The 18988-nt window shown below is 28.9% G+C and overlaps 2 protein-coding genes across 2 annotated transcripts; one reads left to right on the forward strand and one right to left on the reverse strand.

Moving 5' to 3' along the window:
• Window positions 1–2651: 2651 nt before the first annotated feature.
• LOC113365489 (nonsense-mediated mRNA decay protein 2-like) lies at window positions 2652–3299 on the forward strand. Its single transcript, XM_026607038.1, has one exon. The coding sequence runs from the start codon at window positions 2652–2654 to the stop codon at window positions 3297–3299; it is 648 nt and encodes a 215-aa protein (XP_026462823.1).
• A 2238-nt stretch (window positions 3300–5537) lies between these two features.
• Window positions 5538–12564, reverse strand: LOC113365500. The gene is made up of 4 exons (XM_026607046.1): window positions 12516–12564; window positions 9579–9857; window positions 7707–7880; window positions 5538–5698 (listed from the first exon to the last, which is right to left on the reverse strand). Exons 1-4 carry the CDS (start codon window positions 12562–12564, stop codon window positions 5538–5540), a joined length of 663 nt encoding a protein of 220 aa, XP_026462831.1.
• Window positions 12565–18988: the final 6424 nt, after the last annotated feature.

The following is an 18988-nucleotide window of genomic DNA, read 5'->3' on the forward strand; positions in this document are numbered from 1 at the left end:
AGAAAACAATTTATCTGAAACAAAAACGAATATCGTTAATAGCACTCTAAACTCTAACAGAATTGCATATAAGAATATTAAAAACTTCTTAATTTAAGTGAAGTTTTGTTACATATAAAATAAATAGTGTTTTATTTATAGTTAGTAAAACAAAAAAAAAGTGTATACCATTGTCATCATCTATATGGTAATGAAATGGAAATAAAAAAACTAAACATAAATAGAAAGGTATATATATATATGAACCCATAAATATTCAAAATAATGAACTATTTACATTATCTAAAAATAATATTAAATATAACAATATAATAATATTTACTAATAAAAAATAATTATCATTAAATAAATAATGGTCTTATAATCAAAGTCAATTTTTTTCAAGATCTTCTTCTCGTTGTGTGAATAATAAATATATTGTCATTTTATCGTAACAAATAATATAACAAATGTTATACGAAATTTATATCAACCTATCAGTAAATCTTTAAACTTTCATCGTTCCTCTCCGTTATATAATAATATTAATAGAAAATAAATTAAAAAGAATTCGTATCATATCAAACTATTGGTTATGAAATATGATTATGGTACTTTGAATGATAAAATAATTGCTTCATAAGCAATATTTGTGTTATCCTAAAAACACATCTCAGTAACTTATAATTATAATCTCTACTCAAAACTAGATATTATAAACATATGAATAGATATATTCTAATTTATTCAGATTTAAAATAATAAAGGAACCCAACATTCGGGAATGACATCAAGAAATTAAGTAAAAAAACATTTAAAATTTCGTTCTTCTCGTGTTGAAATAAACTGTCTAGGAACAAACAATTTATTAAGCTATAATTGTTTTACTATCTTTGTTCATCAATTCAATATAAATTTGATAATATGCATAATTAATAATTAGACTTAAAATGTTTACGATATTTTATTACGATTTTACATTAAAAATAGGTCTTGACCTTGCACCTGCTGAGCCTTTACCTGTACGTCAGGAAGCAGCGCCTGAAGATGACGATGACGATGATGATGATGATGACGACGATGATGATTTCGGATTAGGATTAGGAGGCGATGACGATGACGATGACGATGATGATGACGATGATATTGTTGACTTTGGTCTAGGTAAAAAGAGTATTTGATTAACAAAAAAATGTGATAGTTAATTGTCATCATTAGTACGTTATTTTTTGCATTGTATATTACATTAGTTATTTTAAACTTCTTTTATTGTAGACTAAATATTATAGTACTAAAAGTATGAGATATTTTCGTAAACCTTTGTAGATTTACTATTTTTGCTACTATATATATATATATATATATATATATATATATATTAGGGTGTCCTTAAAATGGTCATTTTTGAATTTCCTTGCTCCCAGGGGCTCAAATGGTTCCAAATTGATAAAAACAATTTTCTGAAAGTTTAGCTTTAAATATTAACGTTTAGATAGAGCGCAATTTAATCAAAGTTTGTATGGAAAGAGCATAGAAAAAATTTTGAAATTTAAAAAAAAAATGTTTTAGTTATAACTTAGCGACAAATGAATGAGTTTCATTCATTCATTTGTTCGCTAAATTACATCTAAAAACATTTTTAAAATTTTTAAAAATTTTCCATGCTATTTCCATACAAAACTTTGATTGAATTGCGCTCTATCTAAACGTTAATATAAGAGCTAAAACTTTCAGAGAATTGTTTTTTATCTATTTGGAACTATTTGAGCCCCTGGGAGCAAGGAAATTCGAAAATAACCATTTTAAGGACCACCCTAATATATATATATATATATTATATATATATATATATATATATATATTATTATTCAAAACAAGTCTACTAGCTAACGTGTTTTACATAAATATCCGTAAGTTTTTATATCACAGAAGTTTAATCAATATATTATTGAGTTATTAACTATTAGGTGATGATGACGATGACGACGACGAAGAAGAGAATCAGCAGATAACGAGGTGGAAAGTGCAGATTATACAGGATTTAGTCTTTTGAGCGATGATTTTCTAGGTGGACTGTTTGGAGGCAGCACCTCAAACAAGAAAAAAATCCACAGGAAAAAAGCAGCCGCCGTTGCGCCTACCCGTGCTCCTACGACAACTACAACTAAAATCATTCGCAAACCCCTAAGAAAGAAAGTTTCTGTAGCAGCATCATCGACAACAGCTGTGCTAAACCAATTAAACATACATTTTCGACACAGTCCTACAAAATCGCGACTACAACAACCTGCTGTGTACCACAAAGTAATTGTGAATAATGTACCACAATACATTGTCAAAAAACCAACTTCAACCGGCCTAAGACGAACCACAACTACACAAATTCCATTTACAGACAACATTTCTATCACAACTATTAGAAATCAACTGTTAAATACTCCTAGTCTAGAATTCGCGCATAATCCTATTCAAAATGAAATACAACCTTCGTTGGAAGTTTTACAAAATACCCAGTTAGGCTTCGACGATTTAAAGTTAGAAGAAACGCGAAATCCGATAATAGAAACAGCCGCTGAGCCAGCGATAGATAATCACGAAGCAAAGCTGTTCAAGATTCAATAGTTGCCGAACAAACTTCAGTTCAAGATACAAGTGCAGCACCTGAACAACCTATGCAAGCAGAGAACAATGATTCTGATGATGAGGATGACGGCTATATTAGCGTCGGTTCTGAAGACGACACTATCGAACCTGTAAAAGCTCAAGAACCAGTAAAAGCTGTTGAAGATACGTCTGCGCAAGCAACTCCAGCCGAAGAACTGGCTACTGTCGAAACAAACAAAGTTGAAGTAATATCTAATCCAAATGAAGTCATTGTAGCTCCTCCTAAAAAGCCAGCTTCTTCTTCCGGACTGGACGGAATAGTAGAATCGATAGAATCTATAGGCGGGCTTATTGGTGGAGAAGATGACGATGATGACGACGACGACGATGATGATGACGACGATGATAAAGAAAGCACTGAAAAGGATGAAGATGACGACAGCGACGAAAGTGATGAAGTAGAAGATAATACAAAGAAAGGAGAAAAGATGAGGATGACGATGATGATGACAACAGCGACGATGATGACGACGATGACGACGATGATGACGATAGCGATGAAGACGATGACGAAGTTCAGGCCACAAAACCGGGCAAAAAACCTGCATCCGAAGTTAGCAATACGACACAAAACCCAAAAAGAAAAAGGAGAGAAAGATGATACATTCGGATTAGGCGCAATACAGAACTTTGGGCTTCAGACGAAGAAACAATAAAATGATGCTGGTAATATTATTTAATAATAGGTAGCTTTTCTATATATAATTTAATTTTATACCTACTAGTTGTAAGAGTTTTCTTTTTAAATTATTTCTGAAAGCATCATTTGATCCTTATATGTTAATAATATTTATTTATTTATTTATTTATTGTAATAGACCTAACACAACTGAGCCATTTTGATCATATTTTAAAATTAATTTATTGTGTACTATATAATTTTAAGTATTGAATGTTTGAATGGCGTAATAAAAGTCTCTGTGTTTATAATTGTTTTGGAGTTTTATTTATGAAAGTAAATATTTCTATATTTTACGGATTAGTTATGAAACAGTTAGGAAACTGATATGAATAATTACGATTAAAAGATGAGTATTGGAAAGTTCCATTCTTATAATGCTGTGCAAATGTCAAACACTGAAGAAATCTTTTCTTGAAAGTTTTAAATACAATGCACGAAACACGATACATCAAATAAAATTCAATAAAAATATCAATCTATGATTTTGTTTATACGAGGTCTGTTCAAAAAGTACCCGGAATTTTCGTTTTTTCAAAAAAATATTTATTTATTCGTCTACATTAATGTGGTCCCCTTCAAAGTAGTCCCCCCCCAGATATAATACACTTATGCCAGCGTTTTTTCCAATTTTCGAAGCACCCTTGATATTCACTTTTTGATATATCCTTGAGCACTCTCAGCGATTTTCTTCAATCGAGGAAAACCGCTGTCCTTTCATGGGTCTCTTCAACTTTGGGAATAGAAAAAGTCACACGGAGCCATATCTGGTGAATTTTTGCACTTTGCAACACTTTATTTCATTTTTTACGCAAAATTTAATACAAATTCTTTGACTTTTCAATTCTTCCATTGTAAAAATCGCCGAGCTCAGAAAAACACGTCGAACCTTAGCGACTACCACAGACAAAGTAAACAGTGAATATAGCTGAAAATTTCATCATACTTTAGGGGCATGTATACCAACACAATAAAAAAAAAATTTTGACAATCAGACACTCCAGACCCGCGAAATTTAATTATTAGTAATTCCGGGTACTTTTTGAACACACCTCGTAAATGAAATTTATGAAAGAAAATTTATGGCTTAATTATTTTTACCATCGTAATTCTTATAAACTTGAATAAACATAAAGCCGTTAAATAAATATAAAAATATATTTATCATGTTCATGGACTCTGTATATTTTCTTACATAATATGGATTTTCCAATTTAAAAAATTAATTGAATAAATGATTTTGTGATCAAAATATAATTTCATCAAATTTCTGATATTTTATAACTCTCTATTATTTTGTTTTACTAATCTCAACTATCTAATAATTAAGCAGTAATCACATCATATAATAATCATGCCTTAAATTAATAAATATATAAATACAAAGTTAAGTATAATAAACTCACAATAATTTACTACGTTAAACGCAATATGGTAAAAAACAAGTACAATAAATTTACATATAATAAATACAATTAAATATAAATATTTGATATTATAAAATTTAATTAAATTTTATATTGTAATATTAGTGTGTCTTCGATGAAAAACATCGAATATACGGAGATTGGTTGGAACGACCTTTGGTGCTATTACCATTCTTTTTCTTCTTTATTGCTAACATCAAAATAAAAACTAAAATTATTTTGTTTTTGATATTATAATAATGATTTAAAGAGGTGTGCGCATGAATTAATTGCCAATCTTAATATTATACTAATATTTTAAATTTCTCAGCATACTAAATAAGTATGTAAATAAAAATGTTTCTTATCCCAAATTATAGACTTGCAACTCGTGTTCCAATAGAGTATATAAAAAAAAAATTTAAAACCTACATCTGATTCCATCTATCTTCTATTAACTGCATGTGTTCATAACACTCTATGGGTTGTATCTCAACTCACATACAAAAGTCTTCGTATTATTATTTAGTTGGAAAAGTAATTTTCGTACGAAATATGGTTGCAGGTTTCTGACTCTACTTAAAATTTAAGATAGTAGAGAGATAATTTAGAACTATAGACTACGGCTTGGTCGAAACATGTTCTGCATAATTTGTATAAAAAATAAGTAAATTACCTTCAATTATAAACCAATCGTTAAATAAATATGGTGATGATTCAGAATGCTCCTTTTACATCCGATCCGATCGATAGCGATTCTATTTTTGCAGATTTCAAATAAAATCCAGTTAAATTTGTTAAGGTAATCATTATCTGAGCCAACTGGACATCGCAAAATAGTTTCTAACTAAATTTTCGTCATACTCTTCATCTTCATCATCCCCTTGATCAATTTCGGAATCAGGACCCTGCGACGATCCTGGTGGCACACCGCCGTCTTCGGGTTTAAGAACATGGAATCCATTATCACCTACAAGAAATGGAATTTGGTATAGTAAGATAAATTATTAATTACAATTCAATATAATAACTAGTGGGGCGCATGGCATCGTGCCTTAAGGCAAATTGCTGAAACTTACCGTACCAAAAATAATTTTTTTTTAAAAGATTTACATTTTTGAAAAATCTTTGAGAAACTATAAATTTTCAAAAAAAAAATGTTTTCTTTATTTTGAAATATTTTGGAAGTTCTAAACTTTTTTTCCAAACAATTGTACTGCTTTAACTGCATAGAGACGAAATATCGAAGCGCGTAAGCGTCGCGTCGCCGTCTAACGGATAAACATTGGTACGGAAAACCCATTAGGAATGTAAACAAAATATATACTTATTGTTTAAATCTATATAAAATATCTGATAATTTCATGTGCTTATATCTAATGATCATTTTTGAACGTCAAATGGCATGTTTTTTTACTTTTTCCACTAGATCTCCGAAACCGCTAGACCTGCCTTGATGAAAATTTAATCAGTTGTTCATCTTGCCAATACAAGTAAAATGTTTTTTGAATTATCAAAATCGGGCACTCCGTTATCTTAAAAACAGAGTTACCGTTTGTGGCACTTATTGCCAAAAACTAATCAGCCAACTATGCCAAAAACTAATCAGCACGTCTCCTCATCAACAGCAATCGAATGTTTTTTTTAAAGAATTCAAATCGGTTGATTACTATAACTTACCCCACGGAAAGTTAAAAATAATACAAACACAAGCAAATACACGCACACACACACACACATATATATATATATATATATATATATATATATATATATATATATATAGATAGATAGATACTTTATTCAAATTATATATATATATATATATATATATATATATGTATATGTATATCTATACATAATATAGAATATAAAATTAGGTAGAACGCCCGAGGTCTTCATGATCTATTACAGCATTTAAAAATAAGACAAAAAATCTTTCCTTAGTTCTTAATTTTTTGTTTGCAAAATATATTTATATTTGAATCAATTTACTTTCAGGTGATAAAATAATAATTTTATAATAGAAATTAAAGTGCAGAAATACGAATTCAAATAATTTCATTTTTAGAAAAATTGAGGCTTTTTTTACTTTTTTATTGTATATATAATAATTACTATAACTGAAATTTACCGTAATATCAGGCGTAACTAAAATTAGAGACAAGACAATTAAGAATTATTGTTAAAAAATTTAATTTGGCCCCAAAGTAACAACATGTGCATAAAAAATATTCGCGTCGCAGTGAAAAATCATCACATTTTGTATAAGTAGCTTTTTGAAAGTGTTTAAGAATGCAGATATGCGTTGAATATTAAAAGCAATGAAAGCTGAAAAAAAGCTTTATAAAAAAAAATTTTTTTTTAAACATCTAATATTGATAAAAATAATATAGTATTTATACTTTTACTATAGTAATAAAGTATTAATAATTTTATTAAAACTCGACTTAAAATACGATTTTAATTAATATTTAATATTTAGTTCGTGAATAATAGCATTGAAACTTTATCATATTGATTGTATATAAATTTTACTGTAAAATAATAAAACTAAATGCTTAGTTACATTAACCTTCTTTCGTTTTTAATTAATTCTATTAATATCAAATCTTCGATATGTAACAATCTACTATAATTATTATTTAGCTTCATGAATTCAATGATTTAGTTGAAATAGATGACATATTTTATATTGATTGATAGTTCTATATTTACATTTACTTTAAATAAATGCAATTAAAAGATTTTAGAAAGTATTTTATAAAAAAAAACATTTGTAATCTTACAAACCGATTAATTGAAAAAAAAACTTCTAGAATAATAAAGAATGCATGTATGTATCGTGATTAATTAATAAATTACCTCGCCATAGTATTTGATACATATTTTATTGACTGGATAAAATAATTTATATACTATGCGATAAAACGTTCAACGTAATATGTAAGAAAAAGCATAATGAAATAAAACAATACCTATCATAACGCAGTCAAACGATCGATGGAAGAGATCAAAGCCTTCCCAATCAGCATTCATTTCAGCACATAAATGAAGATTTCTTCCCTTAAAGTACACATTTGTGAATTTTGTGCACAACTGGATGAATTGCAGTCTCGGGACTCGTACACAAATTGGTGGAGGATTACGACCTTTATGCATAAAAATAAATTATCATAAATTTAGAAACAATTATAACACAATAAATATTATACGAATAAATTATCATATTTTCACATATGACTCAAGCAAACCACTGATCAAAAGTTTGATCTTTCGACACAATGACTATATCAGTTTTGAAATTGAATGTTACTTTTTTACTTTTACTTTATATGATAAAAATACCATGTAGAAATCGATTATTGAACAAAAATGCATAATTGCATTGATTTCTAACTAACTAGCATTACTAAATTATTTTACTATTACGAGAAGTACTGGCATATTCAAAAAGAAACTATCAGTAAATCTAAAATACTATTATTGTGACACTAACGTAAAATTAAATTAATAACAGTCAGTTATAATAATCCTGTTTTGCGGGTACACGAACTTTAATATGTTATTTTTTCGAAGTGTGTAACATCCTCGATGTCCTTTATAAAACAAGTTGAATTTTATTGAGATCCACGAAACCCTACAGTATTTGCTGAGAAATCATATGGTTTATATTTTTAGTAACTTCCCGTAGGGTAAGTTATAGTAATCGCAAAAAAATCGAAAATGAAAATTTTTATATATCTTTACGTTTCACAGGTTTCTGGATATTTTGGCATACCTTAAGAAAATAGATGTATGCGTGTGTGTATGTGTGTGTGTGCGTGTGCGGATACAAATTTTTGTCGACGATTTTGGGAACACCGATCAACCGATTTGAATAATTCAAATTTGTTGCAAAAACCTTTACTACTTTTTTGAAACATTAGAATTTTTAAATGATTGATAGTAAAGATATTGCTTTATGTAATTATTTCAACAATGAAATTGAAGTTGGTATTTTTGAAGATGAAAATATTTTGGCTTTTAAATATTGATCAGTATCATTTGAAAATTGATAAAACAACAATTATTTGCTTAAATATTCTTTGAAACACTTAACCTCTATTTTTTATTATCAAAACTTTAACTAGTGGCAAATGGCATCGTGCCTTAAGGCAAATTGCCGGAACTTTCCGAAAATCTTGGTACGGAACCCAAAAAAATTTACACAAAATGTGTACACATTAAAATCTCTATAAAATATCAGATATTTTGATGTACCTATGTCCAATAAACATTTTGACGTTCAAATAACATTTTTTTTGAGAGGTCCATAACCGCTGGACCTGTCTTACTAAAAATTTAATCAGTTCTTCATCTTGTAAATAAAAGTGAAATGTTTTTTGAATTATTAAAATCGGACGCTGCCTTCTTTTAAAAACTGAGTTACCGTTTTTGGCACTTTTTGTCCCGTATCTTCAGAACGGCTACAGCTGTCTTCGCCAAAAACTAATTAGCACGTTACCTTATCAATACAAATCGAATATTTTTTGAATTATTTAAATCGGTTGATCAGTGTTCCCAAAATCGTCGACAAAAGTTTGTATCCGCACACACACACACACATACATCCATTTTTTCTAAGGTATGCCAAAATATTCAGAAACCTTTGAAACGTAAAGATATATAAAAATTTTCATTTTCGATTTTTTGCTATTACTATAAATTACCCTACGGGAAGTTCAAAATAAAATTTCAATTGATGTTTTAATATAACAAAATATTTTAATGTAACGATGTATATTACCAAAAGAATTATAGCAAAATTCTTGTATTAATGTTGTAATATATATTAAAAGTGAAATAACCTGTAACAGTATTCTTATATAAAACTCGATCATTGATCATCATTTTGAGTTCGAAGGCGAATTCTTCCGGAATGTACGTGAGATTCATGCAGCCATTGGCCTTGAGCAGATCGAGTAGAATTCCGGTGCAGCAGGAGCAGACGCCCGATATGCAGTGGCATGGGTGGTACCCGAACTGGAATATGCCGCCAGTCTGCTTCGCGCTTCCGCGCTTTAGTTTTCCCTCTGGTATCGGTACCACTTGAACGCCCTCGTACTCGTGCTCGAATTGGATGCGGGCTGCGAGATGATAATTGATAAGATTATTTTACGTGGATATTATATATTATTACATATTAAATGGTGCGTATGTAAATGCATAGCTGAACTAGCTGTAAGTAGAATTCTGTCTTAAGGCAATTAAGGCATCGTGCCTTGAGGCAAATTGCTGGAACTTTCCGTACCAAAACTTATTATTTTTTAAAAAACAATTAACATTTTTGAAAAAAATTTACTTCGAAAAAATAAGATTTTGAGAAACTATACATTGGACAAAAAATTACTTTTTTTTGAAAAAAAAATTTAATTTTTTTTTTTTTTTAATTTTTTTTTGAAAAAAATTTTTTTCTTTATTTTGACATATTTTGGAAGATCTAAACTTTTTTTCAAAGCAATCGTACTGCTTTAACTGCATAAAGACGAAATATCCAAGCGCGTAAGCGCCGCGTCGCCGTCTAACGCGTAAACATTGGTACGGAACCCATAGGAATGTAAACCAAATTTATACTTATTGTTAAAATCTCTATAAAATATCTGATAATTTGATCTGCATATGTCTAATGATCATTTTTGACCGCCAAATGACATTTTTTTTTACTTTTTTCATTAGACCTCCGAAACCGCTAGACCTGCCTTTATGAAAATTTGATCGGTTCTTCACCTTATCAATACAAGTAAAATGTTTTTTGAATTATTAAAATCGGACGCTCCGTTCTCTTAAAAACTGAGTTACCGTTTTTGGCACTTTTTGCCCCGTATCTTCGGAACGGCTAGACCTGCCTTTGCCAAAAACTAATCAGCACGTCTCCTTATCAATACGAATCGAATGTTCTTTGAATTATTCAAATCGGTTGATCGGTGTTCCCAAAATCGTCGACGAAAATTTGTATCCGCACATACACACACACACACACACACATACATTAATTTTTTCTAAGGTATGCCAAAATATTCAGAACCTTTGAAACGTCGAGAAATGCAAAAAATTTCATTTTCGATTTTTTTGCGATTACTATAACTTGCCCTACGGGAAGTTAAAAATGCCATAACCATATACAGTGGTACCCCGCCTTACGAGCGACTCGTCATACCCCGATAAAAATTACCCCGAAAAAGATACAGCTGGTCGAGTATCAGAGTTGTTTGACGAGACATATTCAACTCATTTTCGCAATACTAGAATGAGTTGAAGAAAAAAATAATGCTCATTGTATTTTTTTTTTAAATCAGAAACTAGTATAATGATAATTTAGTCATTTTTTATTTAGAAATATGCTATATTTTTGCGAGTATGTTTTTGTTCTGAGCAATAAATGTTCCAATTATTTTTATTATTAATAAAAACACTGTGCTAGAACGAATTAATAGCATTTTAGTGTATTTATATGTAAAATACGAAGCTTCGAGATACGAACAATTCGACATGTGAGGGTGCTTAAGGGACGAATTAAGCTCGTAAGCCGGGGTACCACTGTATACATACATACACGCATAAATAAATAAATATATATAAGCATACATACGCACACACATATATATATATATATATATATATATATATACTAATAATTATTATATATTAAAGTTTGAGTCAAGTATCATCTACCGACTCTAAAACAACTTATTTTTATAAATAATATAAAAGTAAACCCGTTAACGTTCGATAACACTTATACTACTTATAAGAATAGAATTTATTCAATTGAAAATACACACCTTTTGGTATAAACAAATTCTTAGCATTCTCTTCAATTTAATGCATGCCGTGGATATATATAAAGAAAAAATACAATGAATCGCGACACAAATACATTTACTAGAAGCTCATTTCTTAATTAAGTTTTTATAGTACAAGATTAATTTTATTTCAGCAACTTAGTTCACTTGCCAGTGTGAAGAACTTTCTACATTTTACTCATAAATATATATTTTACAAAGTTGTAATATCATTAATGTGCCCTAAAATTTTTCGAAGATGTAAGTCGAAATTTGACTTAGAGCAAGATATATAAACTTTCTGAGATTTAAAATGAACATTACTTAATAATGATTTGACTTCTTGAAATTGCAAAAACAAACTGATTTAAACTGTTAATTTTAAGTGAGAAGCGCCACCTACCAAAATAAAATTAAAATTTTCAAACTAGACATGAAAAATTATCTATTAAGTACAAAACTAATCAAAACGATCCCTAATTGATATATTCAAATATACTTCAGATATATTCAGAATTTCAAAAATTGTCTCTCAATTTTGTTACGTAGTTCAAAACTTTTATGTAAACGAGGAATTAAATATTAAACAATAATGAAATCGAAATTTGGAACGCTTGCCTTAACTTCGAACACACTTTTTATTGTTTTTTGCATAATGTCATAGAATATAAATGTCATATAGAAAATTATTTAATATAATGGTTATTATAAGTAGTAAGTTTAGTCTTATATCTGATAATTGAAAATGCATTCAGCAATGTATCAAAACACTATAATACTTTAAACAATAAAAAACTTACCACAAACAAACCATATATTTCATAGCGCCTTGAAACAAATTAATGAAACTTCTATTCTTCCATTCTACTTTCTTAATGTATTTTACATACCTGTATATTTTTAATATCTATCAGAATTCAAGAAGTCCTACGAAGTATATAATGTCGAAACGAGTAAATTTACCTTTTCCAACAACAACGAGAACTGCAAAAGCAATCGCAACATGAATCATATTGTTCAAAATGTTACTATTACTTGAACACCAAGGTTTTCATCAGGTACAATACGCTCACGATGCTTGGATTTGAAAAACAGACAATATCATGCCCAGGATGTAAAACGAGTTGCCCAAAAAAGGTTTTTCCATGAACTAAATATGAGAAAATAAACCGAATAAAAAAAGCAGTCTCAAAAAGTACTAATTCCTAAACCTGTCCAACATCCATATCTAGCCGATTCCTACAGCCCGATCTAATACTATTTACGTAACCAACCACACGGCATTCGAGGAAGGACGGCACAACCGCCTTACTTGTGAAGCAGTTCGACGAAGTCTTTCCAGAATATCACAAATTCTTAACTGCTTGCCTCAGTAACAGAATATTTTAAACCAAAGCAAGCAACAAAGTTTCCAGCTTTCGCAAGATAGATGCAAGCGTTCCTCGGGGCTGCTGTGTAAGTCCCATGTTATATATTTTTTACACCCATAACTTGTCTCTCGCGGATAGTACTATAATTGGTAAGTTTGCCTATGATACTGTAATAGCTGCTACAGATTCCAACCCCATTGCTGCTAGCAATGAATTTCAAAAGACTTAAACAAAATTTAAAAGTGGTCACATTAATGGAGAATAAAGATCAATGAAGCCACATCCAGTCATATAACATTTACTTTAAAAAAGGAGAAACGCCCTCCAGTTAGAATAAATATCAAAATAATCCGTATTGATTCTGCATATGATTCTAGAGTAGTAATGTATTTGGACATGCATTTGGATTCAAAACTAAACTGGAGTATTTGCATAAGTAAACAATATCAACTAATGAACAAAAAAATTAAATTGACGTAACTCTCATTTTACATCAAGCTCTTGCTGTACAAGATACTGATTAAGCCAATATGGACTTACGGGGTCGAACTGTGGGATGCGCCAGCAAAACCCGAATATTGCAAATCCAGAGAATACAGTAGGAACTCTAATAATAAGATTGATCATCAACGTGCCCTGTTACGTTTCTAACAAAATTATACACAATGATCTAGAAATGGATTCAATATATAAAGTCATTAAACATAGATGCATATCTCATATTAACCAACTCGGAAACCAAAAAATGTTAAACTCATATCAATTGCTGTCTCTTCGTACCAGGAGAAGATTGAAAAGAAACTACCCTTAAGCTCGAATCACACGGAGCTTGTTTTGCTGCTTTATGGCTCTGCTTGCCAGGTACCTGGCTGTAGAGGGTCCAAAATGACGTCATAGCGATCTCGGTTACTTGCCAGCATGCTGGATTTCAACATTAGAACGTGCGCTATTTTTCGTGCTGGATTTGCCCGCACGGACCAATCGGGAAGCAGTAGTTTGTCACATGGATCATCACGTGACGGCACTGCTGTCAAACTTGAAGAAAGAGTACGACATATTTTGGAAATAGTTATGAAATCAATGTCAATTGATCGGCCTCGGACAAAAACATATAGTTTTTTTAAATTTTATTTAATTTAGATAATTTAGATAATTTAAAATAATATAAACGTAAATGATAAATGATATCCAAAAACATTTTCTATTTTATTTAAGTATAAATATTTTTTTATATATAGAAGCATTTTGATTTTAATTTATTTTAATTATTTCATTTATTGGAGAAATATTATTGAATATTATATTTCTAAAATTCACAAAAAAATATAAAATTAATTAATATTAAAATTAAAATATATATTTATAAAGTTTACTAAAACAATAATTAATTTTACAATATTATTTATTATTTGTATTGATTTTATTTATTTTTACTAATAATGTTTCAATAAATAATTTTAATTCAGATTTATGAAAATTTAAATAAATTATATAACTTTCCATTTTTTTTTAAATTATTATATTAATTATCTCTTTTCTATATTAATTTTATTGAATTGTTTTATTAAAATTAATGTTATTTTCTACGACCCGTGTTAAATAGAAAAAGTAAACTAAAAGTATTATTGTTAATTGTAACTAAACTAAAAGTATTGTTTAAACGAAAAATTGTGTTAAACTAAAAGTATTGTTGAATTTCGAGGTTATGTCGCACGGCACCTATTAACCACCGCTTAAAATCTAGTTCAAAAAGCCTCGTGTGATGCGTACGGCTAGAAAAATATCATGATTTATAGCGCCGTCATCGGCAAAAAAATCAAGCGGGAAATCCAGCGTCAGAAACAAGCCTCGTGTGATTCGGGCTTTAGATTTACTTTAAGTATATAGGGCTCACATTGGAGAGTTACCTAAGTAACCCATATTTTTGAACTTTAAGATTTTAAGTTCAAATAGTTCCCAATAACTTATAGAATGCATGTATTTCCTTTCTCAAAACTAATGAGTACTAATAAATTTGAATGTAATGAATTTGAAAAGTACAAATGGGTTGATTTATTCTGATCTTATACATATACACAATACAAACCAATATACAAATATCTAGTATTCCAAAAACATGCTAATTTCATGTATAGTTACTTTCCAGACGGAAAATCTCTTTAGACTAACTCTTGTAGAACTATTAAGGTGACAAAAAGCAAGTGAATTAATTATAATATTTTCAATATCAAAAATTAGTACAGTGAAAACATTTCTGTATTAGTATTGTAAAATATTTAATTGATAAAGTTCAAGCTCTAAACCAATTAGAAAAGTATTATTTTAAATATTGCATTAAAATCACGTGCTAGGTCATCTATTGCATACTTAATTGAAAGAAAACGCATGGCAAAAATTCTTTGGAAAGGCTGGTTCACAATTAGTTTTATCAATTATATATATATATATATATATATATATATATATATATATATATATTCAATAGATAAGTCCTGGATTTTTTCAATATATTGATTGTTTCTTTTCCGAACAGTAAATCCAATAATAAAAAACAATTTGTTTTTTGAAGATGTTTAATACGACGTTTCGGAACTAGGTACGTTCCATCGTCATCAAATAAACCTGATGATGGAACGTACCTAGTTCCGAAACGTCGTATTAAACATCTTCAAAAAACAAATTGTTTTTTATTATTGGATTTACTGTTCGGAAAAAACAATCAATATATATATATATATATATATATATATATATATATATATATATATATGTGTGTGTGTGTGTGTGCGTCGTCCGTTTACATATTTGTTTTGATATAAAGAGAGAAAGTCAATGACAAATCTTCACGATAATATATACATAATCCACTAATCACAATAATAATTAACGCTAGAGATTGCATCACACGTTCAACAATATTATGATCACAAACTTGTCCATTCCTATTATCATCAAAACGTGACCTTTCGATTGTTTCGAAATTTGATCGATCGTTATCGTGTAAATGATAATGAAATGCCGATTCTGTCGGCAAAACTGGTGGCAAAGGTTGCGTTACCTGCTGTCGCGTTCCGATAATGTACGGCGGACGCCGGTTCACAGGTCGAAACGAAGAAGCAAGTCAGTAGCGCGATTTGCACAATTTGCACAATTTGCGGAAACATGTTTCCGTATGCCACTGGCGAGATTAACTGATGACCCGCATCGATGATCAAGATCACGTATCGGCGCAGCATCCGGATCCGCAGAGATTGTGGAAAGGGTACCACACGGTCGAAAAAAAACGGAACGACTTTCTATGCATTGCTTTGCTTTTTTATTCCTACTAATTGATAGTTCGAAAACTCTGCAAACAAATTAATTATTTAAATAAAGTTAAATGAACGATCGGTGTTTCCGAGTATTATTGTTTGATATCAAATTAAATATATGCGAAAGCGAGAGTTTTATGACTTCAAATTTGAATAATCTTACTCATAAAACACGTGACGAATGGAATTTTACCGCAGTTAAGCTTTCGATTTTTTAATAAAAACATCGTTTAACGTTTCTCAGCACAAAAAATTTTCATCAAATAAAAATTTTTTAATAGAGTATTGTGAATTTTTTACAATTTTTCTATCGTAGAATTTTCTTTAGCATAATTTACATAATTGCAATCCATTAATATAATTCGCAAGTTTAAAACTGTGGTAGGCATTCTTAAACATCACAACCACTTTGCATAATAAATCGTCTACGAAATATAAATATTTGCATATATTTTCTACTAACATAGCAAGTTTACCTACTCAAAACGCAATATTAGTTATTCTTTATTCAATATAATGTGGCTTTGTACTTGAAAAGAATACCGTAAAGACAAACAAAACTTATGTGTACTCATTGTGAAACAGCCGGTGTCATGAATAAAACAAAGAACAGTAAACTTACTGATTATAGTGGCTCATTGGTGGCTCACTATAGTGACTTACTTCCACATCAGTAGTATTTAAAAAAATGTCGTCTGTGCTGTGGATTGTAATAATTACTTTGATCGGAATAAGTTTTGCCGACAAACAAATAAATGGTGCGTCGATATCTTCGTATATGATTTGTCTAATTTTACATTAATTTTATTTATTTATTTCATGATACAAAATAAAATAACTATATCAATTTGAATGATCATATAATCATTGTGTAAATCTGTGTATTATATATTCTGATTGAATCTTAATCATTATTTACACCATTTTTATCACATCTAAATATCCATGGCAACATTACCATACCAAATAATCATAATTATTTTGGTAGATAAAAAAGTTTTATATATATATATTTATATATATATATATATATATATATATATATATATATATGGTATATGATAATTCTAAATTTAATTTATGAATACTTTTTTTATTTAGTAGAACAGCACTCATATTTCTATTAACACATAATCATATATATATATATATATATATATATATATATATATATATATTCTGAAATAACTGATTAATAAGTGGATTAAGTGGACAACTGATTAATAACAAAAATAAGTCGAAAAAATATCAATTAAAATTCAGAATGGTTTTATTTTTTTCTAGAAACTTTTCAACAAATTACGATTTTATCATCATAATATTATATTTTGAGTAATTTTTGACTAACTCATTTTTATAGAGTACATAAATTCAGTGAATATTTTACAACATTATAATGACAATTTAACTTAGTAGATAAGTCGAGAAAATATCAATTGAAATTCAGAAACATGTTTTGATTTCCTTCTAGAAACTTTTCAACAAATAACTATTTTATCGTCATAATATAATATTTTGAGCAATTTTTATCTAACTTTTTTTTATAGAGCCATGAAATCGGAGAATATTTTACAACGACAATAATGGAAATTTAACTTAGTAGAGTTTGCAAATCAATAGTGATCTATAAAATAGATCATTACTAAAAAGAAAATATTGAGTTAGATAAAAAACTAAAACATAAATTTTAATTTTATTTAAAAAAATTATAGCATGACAAACTCGTTTTAATGTAACTCTTTTTATGTAATGATAATGCGCTGTTTTATATAGTAAATTTCTTGATAATAGAGTGTAGTAACAAAAAATTGCGTATTTTGGTCCTTCAATATTCCTGGTCCTTCGATAGTTTAATTTGATCAGGACAATTTCAAATATTTGCAATATTGACAAAACTTTGAAATAATATATATATATATATATATATATATATATATATGTGTGTGTGTGTGTGTGTGTGTGAGTAAGTTCTTCAAGGGCAATACATCAAATAAATAAATAAATTTGATGTATTGCCCTTGAAGAACTTACTCATTTTTTTAATTAAATTATAATTTCTTTAACATATATATATATATATATATATATATATATATATACATACATATATATATATATATATATATATATATATATATATATGCACATATACACATAAATATATATCTCTGTTTCCTTATTAGAGTTACTGATAGGAGCAGATGAAATAACATATTACAATCCCGAAAAAGAAGTAAACTCGTTTTATAAAGAAAACTCTAGTTTGTCGATGAATTATAATAATCAAACAAACCAGGCCTGTAAGTGCACCGGTCGAGACTGCAAATGTTGCACGGGGTTAGAAATAAGAAGTTTAAATATACGACGGCAAGGTACGTTACGATAAATTATTATATACATTTCTATTATTATTTGCACACACACACAAACACATATATTTATAACAGGGTCTTTCTGGCCTACCTTCATAACATACGAGTGGCATTGAAGATTATGTGTAAAAGGCCTGAATGCACAGCAAATACATGACATGTTGACAGTATTCAGTATGATATAATGATAATGTATGCAAGTTGGAGCGTAACATAGCCTTGCCATAACATTGTTGTGTTATGCGGCAGAATTGATCCCTAAGAGTAGCTTTTGATGAAAAGCTAAAATCCATTTTCAAAATAAACAATAGAAAAAGTTATTTAAATAGCTAAACTCAATTTCATTCGATAAAGTATATCATTTTCGAATTTTGGAAAGTTTA

Source organism: Ctenocephalides felis, unplaced genomic scaffold (genome assembly GCF_003426905.1).
Source record: "Ctenocephalides felis isolate EL2017-DRISC unplaced genomic scaffold, ASM342690v1 CF-g0.4_SCAFFOLD_00472, whole genome shotgun sequence".
Lineage (NCBI taxonomy): Eukaryota > Metazoa > Arthropoda > Insecta > Siphonaptera > Pulicidae > Ctenocephalides > Ctenocephalides felis.

Excerpts from the sequence above, each read along its gene's own strand:
- LOC113365489 (XM_026607038.1), top strand. The coding sequence starts at position 2,652 with ATGCAAGCAGAGAACAATGATTCTGATGATGAGGATGACGGCTATATT.
- LOC113365500 (XM_026607046.1), bottom strand. The coding sequence starts at position 12,564 with ATGATTCATGTTGCGATTGCTTTTGCAGTTCTCGTTGTTGTTGGAAAA. Across the intron at positions 9,858-12,515 it reads TCTCGTTGTTGTTGGAAAAG|CCCGCATCCAATTCGAGCAC; the intron begins GTAAATTTACTC and ends ATCATCTCGCAG. Across the intron at positions 5,699-7,706 it reads GTTTGACTGCGTTATGATAG|GTGATAATGGATTCCATGTT; the intron begins GTATTGTTTTAT and ends CATTTCTTGTAG.